At 42.0% G+C, this 23,232-nt stretch overlaps 2 protein-coding genes across 4 annotated transcripts in view; one reads left to right on the top strand and one right to left on the bottom strand.

Annotated features, from left to right (window-relative positions):
- The window catches only part of SNX25 (sorting nexin 25), an 86,210-nt gene extending 85,082 nt beyond the window's left edge, over positions 1–1,128 (bottom strand). For both annotated transcript variants that reach the window (XM_065633559.1, XM_065633560.1), the window contains exon 1: positions 1,046–1,128. The gene's annotated coding sequence lies outside the window, so the exon portion shown is untranslated. The remainder of the gene's footprint in view (positions 1–1,045) is intronic.
- Positions 1,129–7,694: 6,566 nt separating this feature from the next.
- CFAP97 (cilia and flagella associated protein 97) overlaps positions 7,695–23,232 on the top strand; it is a 29,924-nt gene continuing 14,386 nt past the window's right edge. The window contains exons 1-4 of one of the 2 annotated variants that reach the window (XM_065634771.1): positions 7,695–7,757; positions 8,552–8,672; positions 16,061–16,921; positions 17,011–17,082. In XM_065634771.1, coding sequence (XP_065490843.1) covers positions 16,081–16,921; positions 17,011–17,082 — 913 coding nt within the window. In that variant the 5' untranslated portion in view covers positions 7,695–7,757; positions 8,552–8,672; positions 16,061–16,080. The remainder of the gene's footprint in view (positions 7,758–8,551; positions 8,673–16,060; positions 16,922–17,010; positions 17,083–23,232) is intronic. The other variant, XM_065634769.1, reaches the window with a different exon arrangement.

The following is a 23,232-nucleotide window of genomic DNA, read 5'->3' as shown; positions in this document are numbered from 1 at the left end:
TGCTTTCTGCAAATTCAGCTGCATCGACCGCAGCCCCAGAAACACAGAAGCGACAGTGTCATTTACTCGCTGCTAACAGGAAGAGCACATGTACTAAATGCAATGAACAGCTAGCCTGTACACCAAGGTGGCACAAATTATGCTCATTTTTCTTTGCAGAGCACTCTCAGGTACCCTCCATGACACTATCAAAGTGAAACAGTACTTAAGTGGTACTGTGTCCTGCTGCAGCACTTCACCCCGCTAAGGTCTACAGCTCAGGGGTGAGGGGCCGTGCACACATCCCTGCGACCTATGGGAAGAGCAGGAGCACAAGCAGACCCTCGTTTCCAGCAGTAGTTTTTCGCACCTGTCTAGGATCAGCTCTGGAGTGTTGGATGACTTGACAGGGAGCAGGGGCATGGATGGGAGGAAAGTTATTTTGACCAGCACCTGCAGTCAGTCTCCAAAAACTTTGTGCTACCAGTCACGTTCAGAAGAAACCAAAACAATACTCCTGAGCAGTGAGCTACAAAGAGCTCATGAACATGAGTTAATATGTTCTAGAAGATGTACGGAAAATAAATTTGTTTACCTTTTGCATAGAGGTCTGCAGCTGTTTGAGAACACATTGGTACTTCCTGAAGGCATTATGATAACACTATCTAAAGCTGCCCAACTTCAGAGCACACACTCAAGCAAAGCTACACTGGCTCTTAGGGCACATCTCCCTCTTTTACTAATGACATTTCAACTAAAGGAGCAGAAAATTATTTGAGACACAGCCAACAACAAATTGCAATACGAGCGTTCCCGCAACCCGAAGGTCTCTCTCAGAGCAAAGTCTTGATTTTTCCTGCCAGCCTGCTACCCTCCAGCGCAACTTTTCTCATGTGAAGCCCCGACGAGCGGCAGAGGACGGGCAGGCTGCTGCGGCCGCGGGAGGACGGCGGGACAGCGGGTTTGGGTGGCCCCGCCGCCCCGTCCCCTCCTCCCGCTCTCCCGCCGCCGCCAAGGGGAGGGCGCGCCGCGGCCGCCGCCCGCCCCGCTCCCCCCCGCCACTTACCACCGTGACCCGCAGCACCGGAGCGGCGGCGGCGAACTCCGGCGGCGGCAGGCGGCGGCGGCCGCGACAGACGAGGACGATCAGGGTGCCCAGCGCGGCGGCGGCAGCGGCGCAGCCCGCGTAGAGGGTGAGGCGGAGCAGCAGCAGGGCCAGGCACGGCGGCCCGCCGCCCCCCGCCTCGGCCCGCTCCTGCCCCAGGTGGACGACGGACACGGCCAGCAGCCCCAGCCCCGCCGCCAGCACGAAGCGGGACGAGCCGGAATCCTCGTCCTCCTCATCTTCCGCCGTCTCTTCCTCGCCGCCGCCGGCCACAGCGGCGGCCGCCGGAGCGCTGCGGCAGCCGGCCTCGCCGCTGGGGCCGTGCGAGCCCGGCGGGCCGGGGGCGGCAGCCCCCGCCGCCTCGGGCTGCCCGGCCGTACTGCTAGCGCTGTCGGCACCGGGGAACATGCTGCTCCTGGCGCCGCTGGGAGCAAGAGCATCTCCCGCCGCGGCAGCCCCCTGCGCAGGTCGCCGCTCTCGGGCCCCCTCCTCTTCTCCGCCGCCTCCTCCGCCGCACGCCGCCGCCACTGGCACCGCTGCGGCCGCCGGGGGAGCCGGAGCTCATGCCCGGCGGCAGGCGGGTGCGCGGCGGCCTGGCCGCTTCGTGGCGGCGGCTGAGAAGGCAGCGCTGCCCGCCGGTGGGCGGCGGGAGCCGAGCGCCGTGGCGGCAGCCGGGGAGGCCCCGCCGTGCCGCTCCGTGACCGGGAGGGGGAGGAGGCGGAGGCGGTGCCTGCCGGGCGGGCCGGGGACATGTGCGGCCGCCGCGCCGCCCCGCGGCCGGGCCCGGCCGTCCTGCTCCGGAGTGGGCCCCGCGGGGCTCCGTCGTAGCGCGGCGCACAGGCCGGGCAACTACTGCGCTCGGACGAGGCGAGCAGGAGGACGTACCGCCCCGCGGGATCCCCGCCCGCTGCGGTGTGGAGCCGGGACCCGCGGAAAGCTGGGGGCTGCAGGCCGCGGCTCGGCCCAGCGGGGCCCGGGGTGGTCTGGCTGTAGCACCGAGGCCCGGGAGTGTCTCTGAGGTCCAGGCCGCCTCCTGAGTAGGGGCTGTACGCACCCCGATGCCTGTACCCCTTTGATCAGCCAAAGGAAATCATAAATCACTGGATTTTTATCTGGAATATTATCCGCAATATTTATTATCTGGAATACTGTGTTGAGTTCTGGGCCCCTCAGTTCAAGAAGGACAGAGAACTGCTGGAGAGAGTCCAGCGCAGGGCAACAAAGATGATTAAGGGAGTGGAGCATCTCCATTATGAGGAAAGGCTGAGGGAGCTGGGGCTCTTTGGTTTGGAGGAGACTGAGGGGTGACCTCATTAATGTTTATAAATATAAAAAGGGTGAGTGTCAGGAGGATGGAGCTAGGCTCTTCTTGGTGACAAGCAATGATAAGACAAGGGGCAGTGGGTATAAACTGGAACACAGGAGGTTCCACTTAAATTTGAGGAGAAACTTCTCAGTGAGGGTGCCAGAACACTGGAACAGTCTGCCCAGGGAGGTTGTAGAGTCTCCTTCTCTGGAGAAATTTTAAACCCGCCTGGACGCCTTCCTGTGTAACCTCATGTAGGTGTTCCTGCTCCAGCGGCAGGATTGGACTAGATGATCTTTCAAGGTCACTTCCAATCCCTAACATTCTGTGATTCTGTGTGATTTCAGATATAAAAACTTGATAGAACAGCGATTTAAATAACAGAGATTCTGCCCAAACCAGCCCCAGTAGCCCAGACAAAGCCCGCAAGCACTCCCATCACTACTCCCCCTCCGCTGCTCTGATGTTTTATAACTGCTTGTGGCAGATTCTGACAACAAATTCCTCATATGGCAAAAGCTTTGCCATATTTCAGCCGTGCTTGGGATGCGTGTTCACCTTGCCATAGGCGTGGTGCAATGGCAGCTCCTTGGAAAGTACAAGTTCACAGCAGCTACCAACCACAGCCAGAGTGGGAAGCCTTGCTCTCTTCAGAGTAGGAGTGAAAGACAATTCTTTCCTTGAGGAAGCCAGGCTGTGCAAAACCTGATTTATAAGCGTTTACTCATGGGTTTCATTTTAAGAACAGTATCCCATTAAGAAAGTTAAACACTGCAAAAGTGTTTACAGGTATTGAGACTTGTGGGAAACACTTTTCAGATTGCCACTACTCTGTGCAAAATAGCCCTGAATGTTACCTGTTAAACAACGGCTATTGGTGCTGGGGTTCGAGTCCTTTTGATTTATTCACATTCTGTAAAACTTCTGTGTACAAAATTGTCTCCATATACACATGGCATTATCTATTAGGGGTTTGCATAGCAATGTATTTCTTCTTAGAATCCCAAAGTAATTTCAGAGTGACTTTAGCTCCCATTTCAGTCACTGATGAAAAGAGACACTGCTCCTTAATGTGATCCAAAATCCTTACAGTAACTTAAATAATATTCTATTACACAGTTTATTCTATTTAGTGGATATTCAATTGCACAAAGACCTTTTAAATGCTAGCTCAGACCATTCACAGAGTGTCTGAAATTGATTATTTAAGTAGTGTGACTAAAGGTGAAAATCGTACCATAACAGTGAAAATACTAATGCAATGACAGTCCATTCCCATGCGAACTATCATGTGCCAAAAGATCCTGATGCTTCACTGAAGGGCTTGGGGAACAAAGGTTTTTCAATATGCCTGATCATTAAGACCAATGGAGAGTTGGTCTTTCAGAGTCTGAAAGCTTTTGGATAAGGCCCAACATGCCAGAACGTTTCCTATATAGTTATTTTATTCTCATCAGGCAGAAAACAAAAAGCAAAGATCCATCTCCCAGCACACACTTTATTCCTCAAAGATTTCAGGAAATACAGGGCTTTGGACTGAGTTCAAGATCTATTCTTGGATCTTAATAAAGATCCACACAAGAAACCAGACAGAGTGTGTAGAGGCCTTCTAGTGCAAATGCATTCAGGAAACTGCCCGGGCCTCTGTCAAAACTACTTAAGGGAGCTGAATTTTTAAATTAACCTGAAGCAGAGCATGTAATGTTGTTAGTCCTGTGTAAATAGAGATTATTTTCTTATTAGAGTATTAATTCTCAGAAGTGGAGAGGAAGAGAAAAAAGTAAACCTACCTGCAATAACAGTTTAGTCCTGCAGTGCTTACGCACAAAAACGGTTCTTGTCTGAATGAGTAATCCCACCAATTTTAGCTAGGATTTACACATCATACCCTGAATTAGATATGTCTAAATCAACTCCAGGGTGTATCCACAGAGGTAGAGGGAGATTTGGTTGTTTTTCTTTTAGTTTTTAATAAGATTCTATGACTTTTCAACCTGACATACAATTCTTAATATTTGAGATGACATTCTAGCTCCACTGAAGTCAACGGCAATTTTCAAGTTTACCTCAGTGTCATTTGAACTTCCCCTTTTGTACTTTAAAAATTACTTTTCTGTACAAGACAAAAGGACTTCAGAGGTCAATTTTCTGAACTTTGGGTTATTTTATTCTCCTTCTGTAACTATTTACTCAGTCATGGAACTAGTTTATAAGAGATTCAAACTCTACCTTGATCAAGCATTACAGCAAATACCTTTCCTACAAAGCTAAGACTATTTTAATCTTGTTTAAAAACAGAAATTATGTCTGATTTAGGGGGAGAGTCAGCATCTTCACTTTTTTCCTTTGAGCTAGGAGTGTAATTTACCTGTTTATAACATGGCCTTGTCAAGGCCCCAGTGGTCTGAACACTTTTATATCTGTGTTTAGTGACAATCTTGTAACTTTCACCTTCACGGTACTGCAAACTTTGACCCTTTAAAATGTTTAGACAAGCTTGAATACTTTCCTAAAGTCTTTTTCACATTTACTTTCTGTTTTGTGAGCCTTTCTGGCTCAGATGATATTGCTATAAAGGTTTGCAATTTTCCATTTCTCAACTGAAATAGAAATTTACATTATAGGGGGGAAAAGATGTGTAAAGCAAATATTTAGTTCATATTTTTAGCATACTTACAGCTTTGAATGATTTACATGCATTTTTGTAACTGCTGTGGTGCTACATTGTAGTTACAGTCACATTAAAAGTTCCTAGAAATTCTTAAAAGCCTCTTGGGCACAAAACCCAGAAGTCTTCATGAACTTTTCAACCTGGTGGTATGGAAAAGTGATAACTAACACTGTTAGGAACAATTGTAGGAGAGAAACAATATTTACTGGATAGTGGACGCAGTTGATTTCATGAACCTTGGTTAATAGAGCAAGAGAAAAGGAGTTTGTCCGTTATGTTTTCTCAGTGTCTTAACTCTTATTTGATACCTTTCAAGAAACTCAAGAAAATGATTGTGATTATTTCTCAAAGGCTAGTAGAATGAAGGTGCTCAAAATTGTCAACATTTTTTGCCTTTTAAAACGTCCCCTGCAATGGTAGATGCTTTGGACTTGATTGAAAACATAAAATGTAGACACATTTCAGTGGAAACCATATAAACAATCTGTCGCCATTAAAGCAGACATAGCTGGTCTGATAAAACTTTATCTCAGTGTTTATATATATTACAACTGGAAAACTTCTACTTACACTGTCTTTTTCTCTTTACAAGAATGCCATTGTAAAGGCATTAAGATATAGACTTTACACAATCATATACTATCTTTCCATTAGGCACCATTCCTCCATTACTGAAAATGAGTTAAACTGTTCTCAGAAGAGAACTATTAATTTTGTTGCCAATATTTCTACAAAATATGTAAGTTACACTAATATTAACTGAATTTCCTTTTTTGCTATGCCTTTTTGAGAAAACGGCATTTTATTTTGCCTATTTGTAGTTAGGAACCCAACACACAGGAAGAAAAAAAAAGGACAAAAAGCACCCAATGTGAGGTACCTAAGACAATTTTTTTTGAGTGTTCAGCATTTTATAGCCCTTGATAATTTCCAAATACAGCTTCCATTGATTTAGCTGCAGTTGTGATTATTCAGCATTTCAACAATGAGTCAAGTAAGGTTACAGAAAAATAAGAATGAAGCACATGACCAGGCATGAAAAATTAGTCTACATAATTTGCAGAACCTCCATTAAACACTGTGTAGCACAAGTAGGACTAGACTCTAGTTAATGTAGAGACATTCATGTGTCTTAAGATATTTTCTTTCTTTTCTTATAGTGTTCTTACACATTCACTATATGTATTTAAAAATATGTGTCTATATATATACATACACACACACATATATCTGTGCCTCTGTGTGTATGCATGTTCACGTGCCAAGTGAAACATGCACTTATACACAACAATTGACTGCACAGCCCCTAGTCAAATCAGAAAAAAACGTGATCATATCATTCAATCTTTTCCGTGATGAACAACGGGGCCAAAGTAAAGCTGAATTTTTAGTTTTAAATGCTTGGATCAGTAATTTAGAAGTCTTTCACATAATTAATTCCTGATTTGTTAGAAAGTAACATTACTGTTATTAAAGAAATACCAACATCTGACCCTTTCTAAAGAGCCGAAACTTTCCCACCCTTACACAGGACACTACTGCTTCCCAGTGGCAGATCACTAGCAGGTAGTCACCACTTACCTAGTGAGTGCTGGAAGTAATTAAACTCTCCCTGAAGGCTTCATCCATGTTTCTGCAATACTTCTGCTGAGATTCAAGGACGCTGAGATCAGGTTGACTCACAGAAATGTCCTGATCCAACCCCAAAGATTTGAGTCAGATGTCCCAAGAAGCCATCCAGATCAGTTGCCCCCCTCCATTTTCTCAGGATGTGTAGCTTGGTCCCACAGTCCTGCCATTATAATGTGAGGGCCTATCTCCTCAGCCTGGGGCACTGTTGTCGTAACATGGGACACCACTGCCTCGAGGTGGGGCACTTTGACCTCAGCCTGGGGCGCCATCCCATCAACGTGGGTTGCCACCCCTCCATGTGGGCTGCCAGAACCTCAACAAGGAGCGCCATCATCCCAACCTGGGGCACTCTTAACCCCAACAAGGAAAGCCATCACCTCAGCACAGAGCCTCGTTGCCTCAACCTGGGATATTGTTATCTCAACCTGGGATGCCATCACCTCAAAATGGAGAGCCAGCACCTCAGCCTAGAGCACTACCATCTCAACCTGAGGCACCGTCACCTCAGCGTGTGGTCCAGCCACCTCAACGTGGAGCTCTGTCACCTCAATCTGGAGCCCCATTGCCTCAGCCTGAGGACCATCACCTCAGCTATGGGCACTATCACCTCAGCATGGGACCCCACTGCCTCAACACGGAGCATCATCATATCAACCTGGAGCCCCATCACCTCAACTGGAGGCAGCATCACCTCGGCATACGACCCCACCACCTCAACCTGGAGCCCTGTCACCTCCATCTGGGGACAGCCGGCTCAACTTGGGGCACTATTAAGTTCAGCATGCAGCCGCATCACCTCAGCCTGGGGACTATCACCTCAGCTTGGAGCGCCATCGCCCCAGGGACAGCCCCAGCTTCCTCCCCGCTTCCTGCGGAGCCAAGCGGGGCGGGAAGGCGGGGGGGCCGGGACTTCCCCGGCTGCCTTCCCGCCCCCCGCAGGCACCGCCTTTCCCCGCCCGGCGACGCGAGGGGGCCGGCCCGGGCTGCGTAGATCAGCGTCGGATCAGCCGCCACAGCGCTGCGTGGTTCCCCATTCCGCTCTGTTTGCCTTTCCTCCCGTGCGTGTGAGTATCTGCCCCGGCTGCCTGCGCCGTTGTCACAACAAAGCCGTGAGGGGAGACGGCGGCCGCTGCCTTCCGGGGGCTGCCGGCCCGGTCTGGCGGCAGCGGGGCCTCCGGGGCTCCGTCTCGGGGGTCGCTGATTGCCTCCTCCCCACGGAGGGTGCCCGGAGAGCGGGTGTGTGGCCGTTGGGGGCGGCGGGAGGGGGCGATAGGCATTTTCCTGCCGCGCCTGTGGTAATCTTTGCCTGATCAAACAAGGTGGGGGACGCGTTTTGGTTTTTAATTTAGATATTTATATATATTTAATAATTACATAACTTATGTTTTTATTATTTTTTAACTTGTTGTCTTCCTACTTGGGTCCCTGCCTGAGCGACACGTATGCAGGTGTCTCCCAAGGCGCGTTGCGCGCACTGTATTTGGGGGATGCGGCTGGCGTTGCGCCGCCAGAGTTTAGTCACGGTGCCGTGAGACATGTTTTACACCCGCTTCAGCGCCGGGCCTGCCCTCTCTGCTCCCCCCGGGGGCTGGGAAAGAGGTGGGAGGTTTTCCTCCGAGAGACCGCGCGGGGCTCCGGCCCTTCTTCCTGTCACTGCCGCCGGCTGTGGGAGCGAGGCACCGCGTCCTGCGCGCCGCCCTCGAACTTACCGGGCGAGGCGGGGCGCGCCGAAGCGGTGCTCGAATAGAATTTAGTCAAGTGCTTCGGCAGGGTGTAATTAGTGGGAATTAAGTCAGCCGGAATGACCGTTGTAAATAGCTTCGAGTGTGTCGTTGTAAATGATGGGCAGTTTCCTCAGGCCGGCGGTGCTGTGACTCGCCCTGCGCTGCACTAACGGTTCCCAACGGCTGCAGTTTGGAAAGATCACTGACCAGCGGATCTCTTGGCGCCTCTGAATTTGTGTGGAAATCGGAAAAGAGGTAACTGCAAATCCCAGGCTTTGCCTTGGCTATCGAGTGTGCAGCCCCTGCAGCAGGGCAGAGTACTGAGCTCATTCCAAAGCGTATCAGCGACATGGTATAATAAAAAGCAATGTATGTTGTGCTTATGAAGCTCTGTTGTTTTCTGGAGTTTTTACAGTGTGTTAGGGAAATTGGCATTTTAAAGTATAGTGCAGAATGGCTTATGGTATAACATAATCTAAGGTCATGTGACTTTTATACATTGCTGAAGTTTTTCCTTTATAGTTCTGTTAAACACAATTTTTCAGAAACTGGTTTTATTACAGTATGCAGATATTTACACTTGTTCATTCTTACTATAAAACATAAATTAAAAGCATCTAGTTTGCATTTGGGCATGTATATGTTTTAAAATTGTGTGGTTAAAATTTCTACGCAACATTCATAGAAACAGCAGGAAAATTATATGGGATGGAATTAATGTGACAGAAATAGCAGTGCTAAATCTCTTTTTTATCCCTACTTTTGTCTGTTACAAGGTGCTCAATAGAGTGCATTGTGTACATTTTTGCTTCTGTGAAAAAATAGTTAACCTCTTTTTCTTGCATAGAAAGCAGTCACAATTGTTGATAGAGAGAGGGCAAAGTCCCATGAAGTTAAATTCTTCAGAGGAGTTACTTGAAGACTCAACTGAAGTCATCATTAGTAGAAAATTAGGCACCAGACATTAGCTTAAGAGTGGGTTTATAAAACAATTGGAATTTTAAAATATAGTTTTCAGAAATTTGGACTCAGGTTTTGGACTGCTTCAAGCTCTCCCATCGCTTTTTCCTGTTTGGTGTGGGTTTTTTGGTTTGGTTTTCTTGTTTGTTGTTTGTTTTTTGGTTTGTTTGGTTTTTTGTTTGGTTGGTTTTGTAGTGCATATGTTGTACCTTTGTATTTTCTCAGCCTAGATAATACTTGTAATTGTTTAGCGTAGAGACCAGAGAAAAGGAGAGAACAAGTAATTTGGGGACATTCCCTTCCTTTTCTTGGGACTTAAAGCTTTTATGAGCTACTGGGATTTTTGTGTTGTTTTTGTGCTTTCCCATGTTTAAAAGGGCATTCAGAGGGTCCCGTGTTTCTGCATAAGAGTTAACACGGGCTCAGAGGGCCATCAGGACTGCAGACCCTGTTAGGGCTTTGAAAGTGTAAGTGGCCAATCCCTTTAGATGCTCGACCCAGCAACACATACAGGTGCTTATCTAAGGAGTCTTTCAAAATTTGTGGGACAGGTGACATGGTCATCAGTGGCATAGGTGACAGGAGATTTTGAAAGTCTGCCCAGTTGGATGACATAATAATATATCTGGAGCTTAGAGGTAAGAGTCTGAAAGTGAGCCAGCTCCTAGATATCTCCTTAAATTCATGGGAGATAGGCAGACCATTATTATGATAGATGTACCTTAGTACTTCTGCCAGAGCTGCTTTTTAAAGCTTTTTTTAATTCTTTGCTTCGTGGTCTTATGCTTCACCAAGACTGGTGATAGTAATGGTCTAAAACGTGACCTGTGTTCCTTGGCTAAAGTTTTCCCATCCAACAATCTCAACCGATGCTTGTCACAATTCAGTGATGTGTATTTGTCATTCTTGAAGCGTTCCATTTTAATAACATAATAAACACTGGAACTCCAGGAAACCCATATTATGTAGAATTTTAAAAAGAACCCTATCTTTCAGCATTTTATCTGCTCTTCCATACTGATAATTTTCATCTGAAGAAATGAACAAGTCAAAAATATAATGTGAGAGAGGATCTCAAGAGACGTTTACTTCATTTGCTCCCTACACGCATTCTGAGGAAACATAAGTATACTTGGACTATTCCCAAGTGATATTTGTTTAATCTATTTCTCGTATACTGATTTAGTGACTGAATTTCTGTACTTTACCCTGCTCATCTGTACCAGATGGTGCTTGTTCCTTTTACATAGAAATATATTCACTGAAAATTAAGAGAATTGCATATTATTTTCAGTGGCTGTGGAGAATGTGATCACTGTCTCTGTAAAACTGTATGTGTATTTTCCAAATGGCGAGAATAGGTGTAATCGTGTGGTCTCAAAACTCACATCTGTTTGATCTGTGTGGAAGCACATCTATGCACAGTGTTGAGGGAGCTGCTGATGATTTGCCTATTTGTGTAGTCAGGTCACTAAGCAGACAAAATCTGTAACATTAGAAGCATGAACAAACTTCTAGTCCAGCAAACGTTTCTGTTGGAGATAGTTCATGTGTTGTGCCACTTGGTAGGGATGGCCTGGTATTCTGTAGTATGCTGTGATTTATCTGCTGCCGAACTCTGTCAGTAGTTTGTGAAGTGGTGTAGTTGCCTCCTTTGTGGTCCTGCCATCTATTTCAGGACAGGCTCAGAGGCAAATGCAGAAAATGCCAAGGTAAGTGGCATGTGCACAGTATAGATAGTGAGTTCTTAGATAAAAGTTTCAATGCTCTGAAACTTTCTTAGGGCTTTATTTTTGAGGTCTGGCTTCCCAACAGGAGCAGATGGGCATCTGCAGGTTCTAAGCATTTCTGGGCCATATCTCTGCTGCGTGCAATGCATGAGGCAGGAGCACAGACTGGGCACATACAGTGGCCACTTTTCCCCTGGAATCTTCCTGCCGTTTGGTCCCTGGGAGAGCTGGAGGCGAGACTCTTCCAGGTAGTGGGGAACAGGGCATGGCATTAGGCCCAGGAGACTTTGACATGGTGGCATCACTCCTGCTTGTAAAGGTGAAGTGCCTTATGAAGGACATCCTTGTAGAAGCTGCTGATACTTCTATCAAACAATGTATGATTCTTTGTCTTTTGTCTTTGAACTGGTGTGTTTTTACATTGTAGCTTGTTTAATGATTGTTATTTTTTTAAATGTTAGTCAGATGGTATGTTTAGTATTTTCACCCTTGCCCAAGTTCACCATAAAAAGAGGTGATTTGGTAGTCAGTGGGTTCAAGGGGGCAGGATCCCTGATGGGGGCAATAATGAGGAAATAAGTCAGAGGATTTTGGAGTGTCCTAAAGAACATCTGCCATTGGTAGTATAAATCTTTAATTAAAACACTTTGACCTTCAACCTGTTAGCGCTCTAACATTTGTTTGTGCTCTCTGAGATCAGGACAGTGGCTCCCTGTTCTGAAGAGGCAGAAGGTTGGAGCTGAAAGGAGAGGTGCAATCTGTGGGAGCACTAATTGTATGGGCTGGGAGAAGGTTGCCTGCCTGGTCACTTCTTTCTGTATCCATTATTCTTACAAAGCAAAATTAATAACTCTAAACCAGAAGGTGCCTAATTGAAGCTGAGTACAACATTATTATTGCTTCTGATACTTTACATATATGGTTGTTAATATATCCTAAGATGACGTCTGTTCCTTTTTGTGGCAGCAAATGTATTGTTGACTCATCTTGAGTGTACTATAGCTGTGCTGTATTATGGCTTTTGTGGTGATGCACAGTATGCACACAGTAACGTCAGAAACTTCTGATTCGGCCCACAGCATGCGTAAGGAGCTTGTTTTCTACTTTTATTAAATACCAGGATCTTAAGATGTCCTGAAAGCACTTAGGGCCTTCAGAGGATGTATAGCATACAAATTCAAAGTGTGGTGTTCTGCATGCGAGGAATTTTTATGTTACTAGGTAGAAAAAACAGCTTTCCTCTCTATATGAACCATTCTCTTCCTTGAATATGAAAGTAGAATGCTTAAAAGAAAAGAAAGTTGATTGCTGCTTGTTCTTTAATGTTGAGTTGTTTTTGTGGTGGTTGGTTGGTTGGGTTTTTTTCTGTGATTTATTTCAGTAGTCTCCAATGCATGTATTTCAGATGGTATGCATTAAAAAAATGAAAGATTGATTGGATAACATTAAGGTTTAACCAAGTTTAAAACACCTTGAATCTTTCACTAGGTACTTAATGTACTTCATAAGTGTTAGTTTCCAACATTCAAAAAATGTTATTGAAAGGCATTATATGTTCAAACGCAAACTCACATCTAGATCTGTATCCTCACTATACCACTTTTTGCGTCCTATCTTACCTTTGTATAAGATACTTTATATTGCAGCTGTGCCTAAAGGCCTGCTATTAGGCATTACTTACAAAAATATTTCAGGTGGTGTAGTTGGCAGTTTTGCAGTTGACAGAGGAAAAACACTCTGCGTTTAGCCTGAATAAGATCTGGATCTTTGTTTACCATGGAGGGGGATGTCAAAATACTGCTTGTCCTCTGGGCAGCGTGGCAGCAGGCAGTGGTTGGCCTGGAGCTGAGTGGTCTTCGCTCATGTGGTGGCTGGCTGGTGAGAATATGGACGTGGTCTTGGCAAGTAGTCAGATGATGAGAAAGTGTGAGTCCCTACTGCCCTGACGGCCAGGCTGCATGTTCTCCTTCGCTGCTTGACCACTGCTTTCTGATCTTAAATGGGTCAAGATTGGTGTTTACAGGTGAAGCGATTAAAAAGTATAAACTAGGAGGAACCGCAGTGAGGAAGAGACAAATAGGAGTGGATGTTCTTGGCTGCGGTAATGGGTGGGTGTTGCAGTTACAAGAAGTAGGGGGAGAAACAGAGAATTACATAGGGAGTGGAAATATTACAGTTAGAAAAGATCTGACAAATAAAGGCTAACCCGCTCATTTGAGTTATCATATTTGTGTTAGAGGGTTTCATGGCAGAAAGCCACAGGAAGCATATACTTCTTTGTAAATAAATATGGTGGTCATTAGAATCAGCAGTTAATGATAAATATTTGACTCTAATGACAGTTTTCTTGGGATTTCAGAATATCACTTGTTGATTCTATATTTTAACAACTAATAACATAGGAGAACTCTGTCCTTCTCATAGAAAAAATAATGCACTATGCCCTGTATATAAAGTGGTGTGTGTGTGTGTGCATGCACAGCCAATTTATTAATTTTGGCATTGTTTATCAGCAAAATTGCTGCTTCTGTGTTACTACTTGGCAAATTCCAGCTCCCTTAAAGACATTCTAAATGCATGAGGGCAATAGGAACCAAAAATACCATCTCTTCACCTATTTCCTCTTGTTTGTTTTTAATGGAAACTACAAAATTCATTAATGTTTAGTTTGTGAGTGATTAAGAATGTTAGTGAGAGAAACTGCCCAACGCGGAATGCCTGGTTTCCATTAAGATGAAGGCTGAAGTAATTAGGGGGTTGTGCCAGAGAAGTGGAAGGAGCATTTGGCAATGAAATGACCGGTGTTGACGACTGCTGCTTCTTAGGCAGTCAGACTGCTAAACTGCATTTCTCCTGCTAACAGTGGTTGCTGTCTGTGAATCAGTTATGGCTCTGTTTTCATGGAAAACAACCCACTGGCAGGTAAGCTAGTCCCAAGTCATGCAAGGTGGGAAAGTGTGGGCTCCTTGGCTGGTGCTAATGGTGGAAAGGACTCTACAGGCTCCTTGCTGTCTTTTATCTCCTTTTGCCATCTCTGCTCTGCCTTTTTGCTGCTGAGTTAAACCCTGTCCTCACTTAAAAGATCATTTTCAGAAAAGAGACATCTGAGAAGTCATGGTATGACCGCCTATTATATTATAGCCAGTGAGATGCTGTTAGTTTAGTCTCCTTTGCAGGCGTAGCGTTACATAAACTAAAAATACATGGGTGTGTGTATTACAGTCAAGAAAATTTTATATTTCAAGTTGTACTTGTTGGTCTGCATCCACCTGCAAACCTGTTTTTTGCCTTATCTTATGCTCTTCTATGTACAGCAGTGCTAACAGTATATCAAATGTATGTGTTTGAGACAAGTGAAATATGCCACATGGCTGCTTTTACCTATCAGTCATAATCTATCTGAAGCTACAAACTGGTGAGGTGTTAGTGCCTTAAGTGATAAAAGCCTTGCATCATGGAGAAGAAAGGGTTTTGGTTTAATTTTAACTCTGTACTTCCTGTATTCATTTTTGTCATAGAATTGGCTTTGCCCAAGTTGTACTTACTAAATAAATAATTAATAATCTGTAATCTACAGGTAGTGCCAAAACTTCTGCTTGGTTCCTTTCTGATTTAGGTTACATGAAGTAGAAAATTAATAGTAAATAATGTGTTACTCTCTTCTGAGTTGTGGTTTGGGTTTTTTTTGTTGTTGTAGTGTTGTTGTTCTTTTTGTGTTTTGGGTTTTTTGGGGGTTTTTTTTGCTGTTGTACATGTTTTGATGCATTATTCTTTTAGGAAGCTGTTCTAGGAAAACTTCCAGGAATTCAAATTACAGTTTCAAATTACAAATTCAAATTACAGTTGGGCATTGCAGATTATGCAAGCTACCTGAAGCCAGGGATCATGAGAAGTGACATGAAGATGGAAAAACTCCGTGTAGCATTTCAAATTGAATTCCCAGGTGCTTTACTCCTTTTTTTCCTGTTGCTTTTGGAGAAGCTAGGTGCTTTAAGTTTCTCTTCATGGCACCAAAGTTCACCTCTGCTTCTGTTGCTTAATAGCATTTTCAGTTTTATGCAACATATAGCCTTATGTCTATTTTCAGTTCTTTGGCTTTGTGATCTTAAAGCCATAAGAGATTCCACACCTTCTGCTTTTAAGGTTTATGTTATGCACCCCAAATACAAAAAGTGCATTTCAAATTCCCCTAGAGCTGAGTATTATTTGAGAAGTGGCAAGACAACTGAGTGACGTAGAGTGTTAAAAATTTATTATTTTGAAGTAATTTTAGCTAGAAGTTTTCTTGGGAATAGTCTTACAGTCTCAAAGTAAGCTTAGGAATTCCTTTTTCACCTTTGTTTGCAATGGCAGTAAACTATATGTGGTTTAAGGGAGACCATCCATCTTGTAAAATATTCTGGTCCTCCTGCCATACATCTGTTACAATTTAACCTACAGAGCCATGGATCTTTTGATGCAAATTGAACTTGCTCCTACTTTAAGTGCTGTAAGTCTGCAGTTCGAATGGCAGTGGCAGCCAAGATGGTGACCACCATATACAAACAAGGTTTTTAATATAAAATCCAAATTGATGGTAACTCGTTAGTGGTTCTAGCTTAAAATGACCCCAGCTTAAAAGAACAAAATAAGACACTTCAATTGCTTGTCATAGGTAAGACTCTTTAGCCACTGACAATGTTTCACTAATTACCTTAGGGGTAAAAGTTTTGAAAACGTGATGGGTTTTGTTGGCTTAGAGCGAGGCTTTTTGTTCTAATGTGTGAGCTGTGTACAATAAAGTGGCACAAAATCTCTTCATAAAACTCACTACAGAGTTGTTGCTAGCAATATAACATAATTAACTGCAGAATTACAAATTACTAGAGCGAAAAGAGCAAATAACAAAACTATTAAAGTGTACTTGAATCCGTTTTTACACTAACCTTTGAAAACTTTTTCTTATGGTTGCAGGTGGCACTTCATATTTCAGTATGGACCAGTTTCAAGATGTATCAGATGGTGAAGTGGATCATGCTTTCTTTGACAGTGATTTTGAGGAAGAGAAAAAGAAAGCTGAAGAAAATGGTGAATGTGTAGAGAAAGGCAATACAAAGGCAGTTCTTGCAGACCCTGATTTGGTTTCTAATTCAAAGGATGCAAGACATTGTGAGGAGGAAAGTGAAGAAAAGCAGAAAGATCAGTCCCTGGAAAACAGCGCAGGTCATCTTGGAGATGTGTCATCTTTGTCACTTTCTCCAGTTGTGGAGAATGCAGGTACATCTGGAGTGTCATCTGCAGCAAGTAGGGGAGCACAGGAGAATGTTCCTGCTGGAATCCCCAAAATAGTTAAAGAAGGTGAAGAAGATTATTATACAGATGAAGAAGATAGTAGTGACGATGGCAAAAAAGCAAAGGTTAGACCAAAATCAGCTAAGCAGTCAAACAACATAAAAAAGGCTAGCAAAAAATATACTAATATCAGCTCCTCCTCTTCTTCTTCCTCATCCTCTTCCTCTTCGTCCTCATCCTCAAGCTCAGATACAGATTGTTCTGATACAGATTCCGATAGCTGTTTATCAGATTCATCTCATTCTTCAAACACTTGTAGGAATGCTCTTCTGTCTCCAAAACAAAGATTTAAGTCAGCAGTGAAATTAGCAGAGGGAAAACCAAAGTTTGGTGATTACCTGGAGGAATCTGAAGACACGGTGACTGATGTAACACCTCTGTCAACTCCAGACATCAGTCCTATCCAGTCTTTTGAACTTGCAGCATCAAATGATAAGAAACTAAAAGTAAAAAGACAAGAACATGTGAACCAAGACTTATATGGTAATTTTGAAGAATTTAAGTACAACACAGAATTTGTAAAACTTTTGGGGCTGGCAAATCCAATCTTATGTCTGTATTCTTTTCATTAGATTCCGAGTTTGATCGCAGATACAGTAGAAAAGTCTTGCATGATGCCATGGACCTGAATCAGCTTTTGAAAGGTGACTTTTAAATTTTCCTTTAAACGAGTACAACATCTGTACACTGTTGAGAACAATTGAGTTCTTACAAGATGTGCCACATGTGTTTTTAAGACTGGTTTGTGATTAAGTTGTGTTGATCTAATTATTTGAATTCTTATGTATGTAAGTAGTACTGATTCTACAGTGGAAAGAAGCAGCATGTATATGAGCATGTGTCGGTGTGCGTATACCTAGAAGGAAGATATGCAGATGGGGTGAATCTCTAAATAAGATTTGGTATAATACAAATTGAATAATAAAACTGCACATACATTTTGAGAAATCAAGTTTTTCTGGACTGTGCCACAGTTTACTATCTAAAAACACCAACCTTTCTGATAAAATGCCGGATTATCAACCTTCAAAATGGAAAGGCAGTCCAAAACTACATTGCATGATATATGCTTGTATTCATATATTTAAACTTCTGGTAGTTTTTTGGATAATGAAACAGAATAATTTGAAATTATTTTTCTGAACTGTCTGCCTTCTAAAATACCATAAAGTTGAGTAAAGGTATTTTAAAGAGAGAAATAACAGATAATCTTTCCTAAAGCTTGAGTGGTTGCTTTTTGCCAATAGATTTTAGTAAGTCTTAATAATGTAGCCTGAGAGAGAGAAATTTGTATCTCTTCCACTGCATTCATTGCAAACCTTTGTTGTATGGGTTGAGAATACACTGGATGATCTCATGTACGTATTTTAAGGTCCACACAGTGCTTTTGTGCTTGTTTTCACGGACCAGAGTCTTCCATGGTAAAATCTATAAAATAAAAGAAGCTTGGCTCAAGAAATCTGCATCTCAGGAGAGGAAAGCTTCTTAGTTTACGTCTGGTGCATTTCAACCCAAGTTTGCCCTATTACTGTAGGTTTGACATGACTAGAACTGCATGTCTTGTCTGTCTTCACTTTGCACCTGGCCAGGCTGAGCCTATAGTGGGTAAGGGTTCAAAATACATTGTAGGCATCGTTTAACTTTCCTATGAGTAGAAATGAGGATTTTACTTTTATGGAAATTCTACTGATGGAAAGAAAAGCGGAGCTAGCCATCAGGAGAGGTAGAGCTGATTTTCATCTCTGATAGTCCTTGTGCTCCAGCAACTCTTTCGTACTGGAAAAGTCTCCAACCACTTGTCAAAACGTGATGTTAGAAGAGTTGTTGCTAGGCAATTGCAAGATGATGTCCTACATCTTCATTTGTTCTCTAATAGCAAGAAGCTATTTAATAACTGGTGATTATGGAAGGATCCATCTCATCCCTAGAACAAATGGGTATTATAGCTCAGGATAAGTATTCTCAGAGATGAATCTCTGTTTGGAGGTGTGTGGGAAGTTTTTTCCCAAAACTGAAAAACAATTCTAAATAACAGTAATAAAGACTGAGTAATGAGAAGTAGAATTCATATAGTTTGGCAGCTAATGTTCCTGATTAACATGCATATTACTCCCAAGTGTGTCTCTGAATTGGCAAGCACAACATAGCTTAATTACTTTGGATATTTTGAAGTTTAAATGGGACAGGATTATTAATGATGGAAAGTAACTAGTCTGGGAAAATAGGAGCTAATCTTATTCTGAGTTATTGCTTCCAGGCTTTTCTGTACTCATTAAAAAAAAAAAGTGCAAATATGCTCCTCTCAGTCTGCGTTAAATGTTCGTCAGAACTGCACAGACCTGAACATCGCTTCAGGTGAGAGCAGGGTAAGACCAAACATGGGTTTATGGAGGTGTACTTACATGATCATCAGGATGTCTCCAATTTTGTTATAAAGTATAATATTCTTCCAGTAGTCTATACTGGCCAAGAATTTAGTTTAAATTTTTTGTCCAATATGCTTGTAATATTTGTAAATGCTTGTAAGTGTTTACAGCAGTTATATGAGTTTGATTTCCCAAGGTCCCCAGAAACTTGCAGAATTTCAGTGTGATCTGTTACTGTGTTGTTTCTAGGGAGCTTGCAGTAATTCATTTTGTACAGTTCTATGCATTGGTAATGTGAACATTTGGGAAGACTAGAATTTCGTGTATTAAAAATGAATAAGAAGAACAAAGAAAGGGAAGTAAGAATAAGTTTTGGATTAGAACAAGACTCTGGTTATTAAACAGCAAAGTTTTTTCTGTATCTTTAAAATAGCATTAATTTGAAGCATTTAGAAAAAATCTTGCAATTAAATTTAAAAGGAGCTGAAATAGTTTTTCCTCTGTATTATCTGCCATTGATACATATTGTGCTCATATTGAAAACTATTCATTTTTATAAACATTTTAAAAAATCACATTTAGATTAAAGAAATTATCATGCCCTTACATCTCCTAAAGCTATGCTTGCTCTTGATAAAAGCCAAATTTTAAATTATGCTATTCTGAATAATTTAAAATCTCACAAATAACAATTTTAGTTGGAAATCTCATAGTCTCAATGCTCTATATTTCACTTTGAATGATTTTTAGGTAAGTATTGCTGTGCAGCGTTATCACTGATTTTTAGAAATATTCTTTAGTGACTAGAAGTGAACAAGAGATTGATAAAGATATGTGATGACACTTGGTTACTACATCTTAAAGTTGTTGTTTTATGTGTGCTTTCACAGAAATGAGCATTACCAGGTACTGCAGCTTGCTATGCAGCCTCTGTTCACCCTGTGGAAAGTAACTGCACTAGTTTTAGTCAAAATGGCACAAATCTATTTGGTAACAATAGCGGAGGGCAAAGTGGAGATTACACTTGAAAACTGGCAAGAAGGAGGTTCTGCATGTTGCCAAAGACAAAGCATATGAATGTAGCCCTTGTATTGGCATTGATTAGACAGGAGTCGAGCCCTGTTTCAAAGGGGAGGAACAAGTACAATAAACTGCGCAGTTTCTAGAACCTGCAGGTTGTGTGGCTGTACCAACGTGGCTTTGTGTTCATGCTGGTGAAGGAGGAGCATGTGAACATAAAAGCATTTCTGCATAAATATACATTTACATAAACATAAATGCATTTTTACAGACATAGAAATCAATGTTTAGGAGGCTCGCATAATTTCATTACAATGCTAAGACTATCATGTAGCTGACTGTTGGCATTACTGTACATGACTGTATGAACTGTTGTAGCACTGTGGAGTTGGGCAGCCTTGCTACTTAGGAATTCAAATATCTTATCAGTGTGGCCAAGAACATAGGTACTCACAATTTCAACTCAAGGTTAGTAGGGTTGATATTTCACAGGCCTCTCATCACTGTTTAATTTCTTCCACCACCTGCATGGAAAAAAAATACAGGTATGATTATGATTTTTCAGATGGAAATACAGTTCTTCAGTTGTTTCATGATGTTATGTAGATTTCTGTATGTAATGCTTTTGTGAGTTAATGCTATTTTCACTCTGCTATAAACCTTGAAGATCTTTTAGAAAATTAAAATAATAACTAACTCAGAGCAATATTCAAAACCCATAATAATGTCAGAGTTATCTCTTCTGCTGTACTCTTGAGTAATCTGAACACAAAAAGATAATTAAATATGCCGATGCAAAGAAATAGATTGTCAAAAATTAGTTTTGTAAGGCTTCATGTTAGAAAGCTAGTAAAAAAAACCTGGAAAACTTTCTGATGTTGTTTTGCTTGGTCCTGTGTCTTGATCCAATGTCCCATGTAATTGTAAGGAACTGAGGTTATGCAGATGAAGAGACGGGTTAGGCATACAAGCGTGAACTCATCCGTTTTTGTCCCACTGTGCTACAGACTTAGTTTCTGTCTTTAGACAAGTCTCTTGATTTCTGTAGTTCAGAACAGAGTGGCATGGTAAAACTGCTGTCTCTTTATCTAAATTTGTGTTGGGTATCAATGCAGTGGTAATGGGATTGCACAAGGCATGTAGAGTGCTGAAGAATTTAGCGCTTCATGTTTTCTTCTCTGTAAAATGGGGTTTTGCAGAAGTGTTTGTGAGAATTAGGCTGTAAATCCATGGTATTAGCTATAATTAACTTGAAGAGGTGGTGTGATGGGGTAAGTAGGACAATGGGCCACAGGCTGAAGACCTGACACTCCTTGATGCTCTCACTGACCTATGTGCTCTCTGATAAATCTTCTTGCCTCCTCTGTGCCTTAGATTTTCTGTTGTAAAATAGTCAGAGCTCACTTGGTGAAAAGCACTGTGATATAAATATCATTATTATTCAAGTAAAAGCTCTGTTTCTGAATAAAAGCTATTGTAGAAAACTAAATAGCAGCTTCAACTGAACATGTAGCAATTGCTTTAACTTTTTTTCCTATAATTTGTCACTCTGGAAATAAGTTTTTTATAACTGAGATTTTATCTTCTTAGGGATATGTTATCTGTGTGCTCATGCATGCTGAACTAGTGTAGTTGTAGAATAGCTGTTCAACAATATATACACTTGAAGTAGACTCTTAAATATATACATGAACATCCAAACTCTGCAGCTGGAATAAGTATGTATAGCTTTTTCACTAAGTTTGTTTAGTTTGCGTGTTCACAGTTTGAACTGATTGTGTGTGTATGTGTATACATATGCATCGGTTTTGCGAGTCCAGTAACTCATGTTGAGGTAGAAGAGCAATTATCAGCTTATTCTGATATTTAGATTTTGAAAATCTTAAGATTGTAAAGAAATCTGGACTTTCCCAATATCCATAGGAAAATGCGTAAATTTGGGGAAAAAATTCTTTACGTGTAAGGTATCTGTCTTTCTCATGGCATCAAGAAATAATTAGCAGTCCTATTTAAGGGTGAATTTTTCAAGAGGAAAACTTATAGTTGAAAAGCACATTCTCCTTTTCTTCAAATAACATCAAATCACGGATTCTCAAAAATCTTCTTTAAAGAGTTCTGTGATGTGAAATAATGGGTATTCTAGGAAAGATTTGTTTAGAGATACTACAGGGAAATAATTTTAGACGGAAACTATTAGACATTTATGAAGAATTGTGATTTAATCCTTTTATATTTTTTCAGTTGTGTTACAGATGTGGTAGTGGAGCAGTATAAAGCAAAACACCAGGGAAACTCGAAAGTGTAAGCACTGAAGCAATGTAACGCATCTTCCTCTGCTGAGATTGCAACAGTTACACTGAAATGTGCATGATTTTAATTTTAGATTTAATGCCATTAGGACAGCTGGATCACCCTGTCCTAATGCATTTGACTTGCTAATTATCATTTGTATTTTATAGAAGGTTTGGTCTCTCTCACTCTGCAAGGTCATTTCAACTCTTACAAATTGAAAGCAAATAAACAGCTTGTTTATTGCTTAAAAGAAAGTCAGGTGTCTCTCCATGGAAACCAGCCTTCTCAGAAATCCTGTGAATACCAGAAGAGTTTTCTTTTACTGCTTACCAGTAAATGAGAAATAGAACTGCACACTCTGCAGGTCTTTATGCAAATGCTGCTGCTTGTTTAGCCCTCTCCCCCAAATTATTCATTTATGGTCTGGCTGACAATGAAGTGGTAAGTAGGGATTTAGTTTAAATACTTATTATGCACTAATAGAGTAGGAAGCTACATGTAGATCTTATTTAATTGTTCCAAGACTTACAAACTCTTTAGAACCTTAAATCATAACCATAAACTGTAGTGTTGCCTCATGTTGTCATTGGCCACTGCAAAAAGTCAGATAAAACAGTGAAACACTTATGCTTTGTGATTAAAGAGTAGTGTGAGTGCATTGTTAAATAAATCATTGAAATTACTTTGAAACTTGAATGTTTGAGTTATATAACACTACCTGAACTGTTTAATAGCGTTTAGAATAAATGCGTTTACCTCTTAAATGGGGTCTTGATTATTTTTTGTTTATTGGTGAATTATCCCTGGTTTTGTAGGCTTATGCTGAGCTCAGTTAGACACTTACTGCCTTTGCCATGAAAGCAACACAGTTGGCAGTGCATGTTGAAGTGCATTCAGTACATGTTGGATGTACATACCTGCTGTGGATTACATAAGTTTCTGCCATAGTGAGTGTGCAGAGGATAGGAATGTGGTGCTGTGTAAGTGGTGTTCTGCAGAGTGCGGCTTGGACAGTTTTTCAACCAGGTAACTCTGGAAGTAGTGGAAACAATTACTGCTGATTTGAAGTTCTAGGGTCAGAAACCTAATTGTGGATCATGGAAATAGTGTTGTCCC

This window comes from Caloenas nicobarica, chromosome 4 (genome assembly GCF_036013445.1).
Source record: "Caloenas nicobarica isolate bCalNic1 chromosome 4, bCalNic1.hap1, whole genome shotgun sequence".
NCBI lineage: Eukaryota > Metazoa > Chordata > Aves > Columbiformes > Columbidae > Caloenas > Caloenas nicobarica.
The sequence above is the reverse complement of the archived record's forward strand: the minus strand, read 5'-3'. Positions and strand labels throughout refer to the sequence as shown.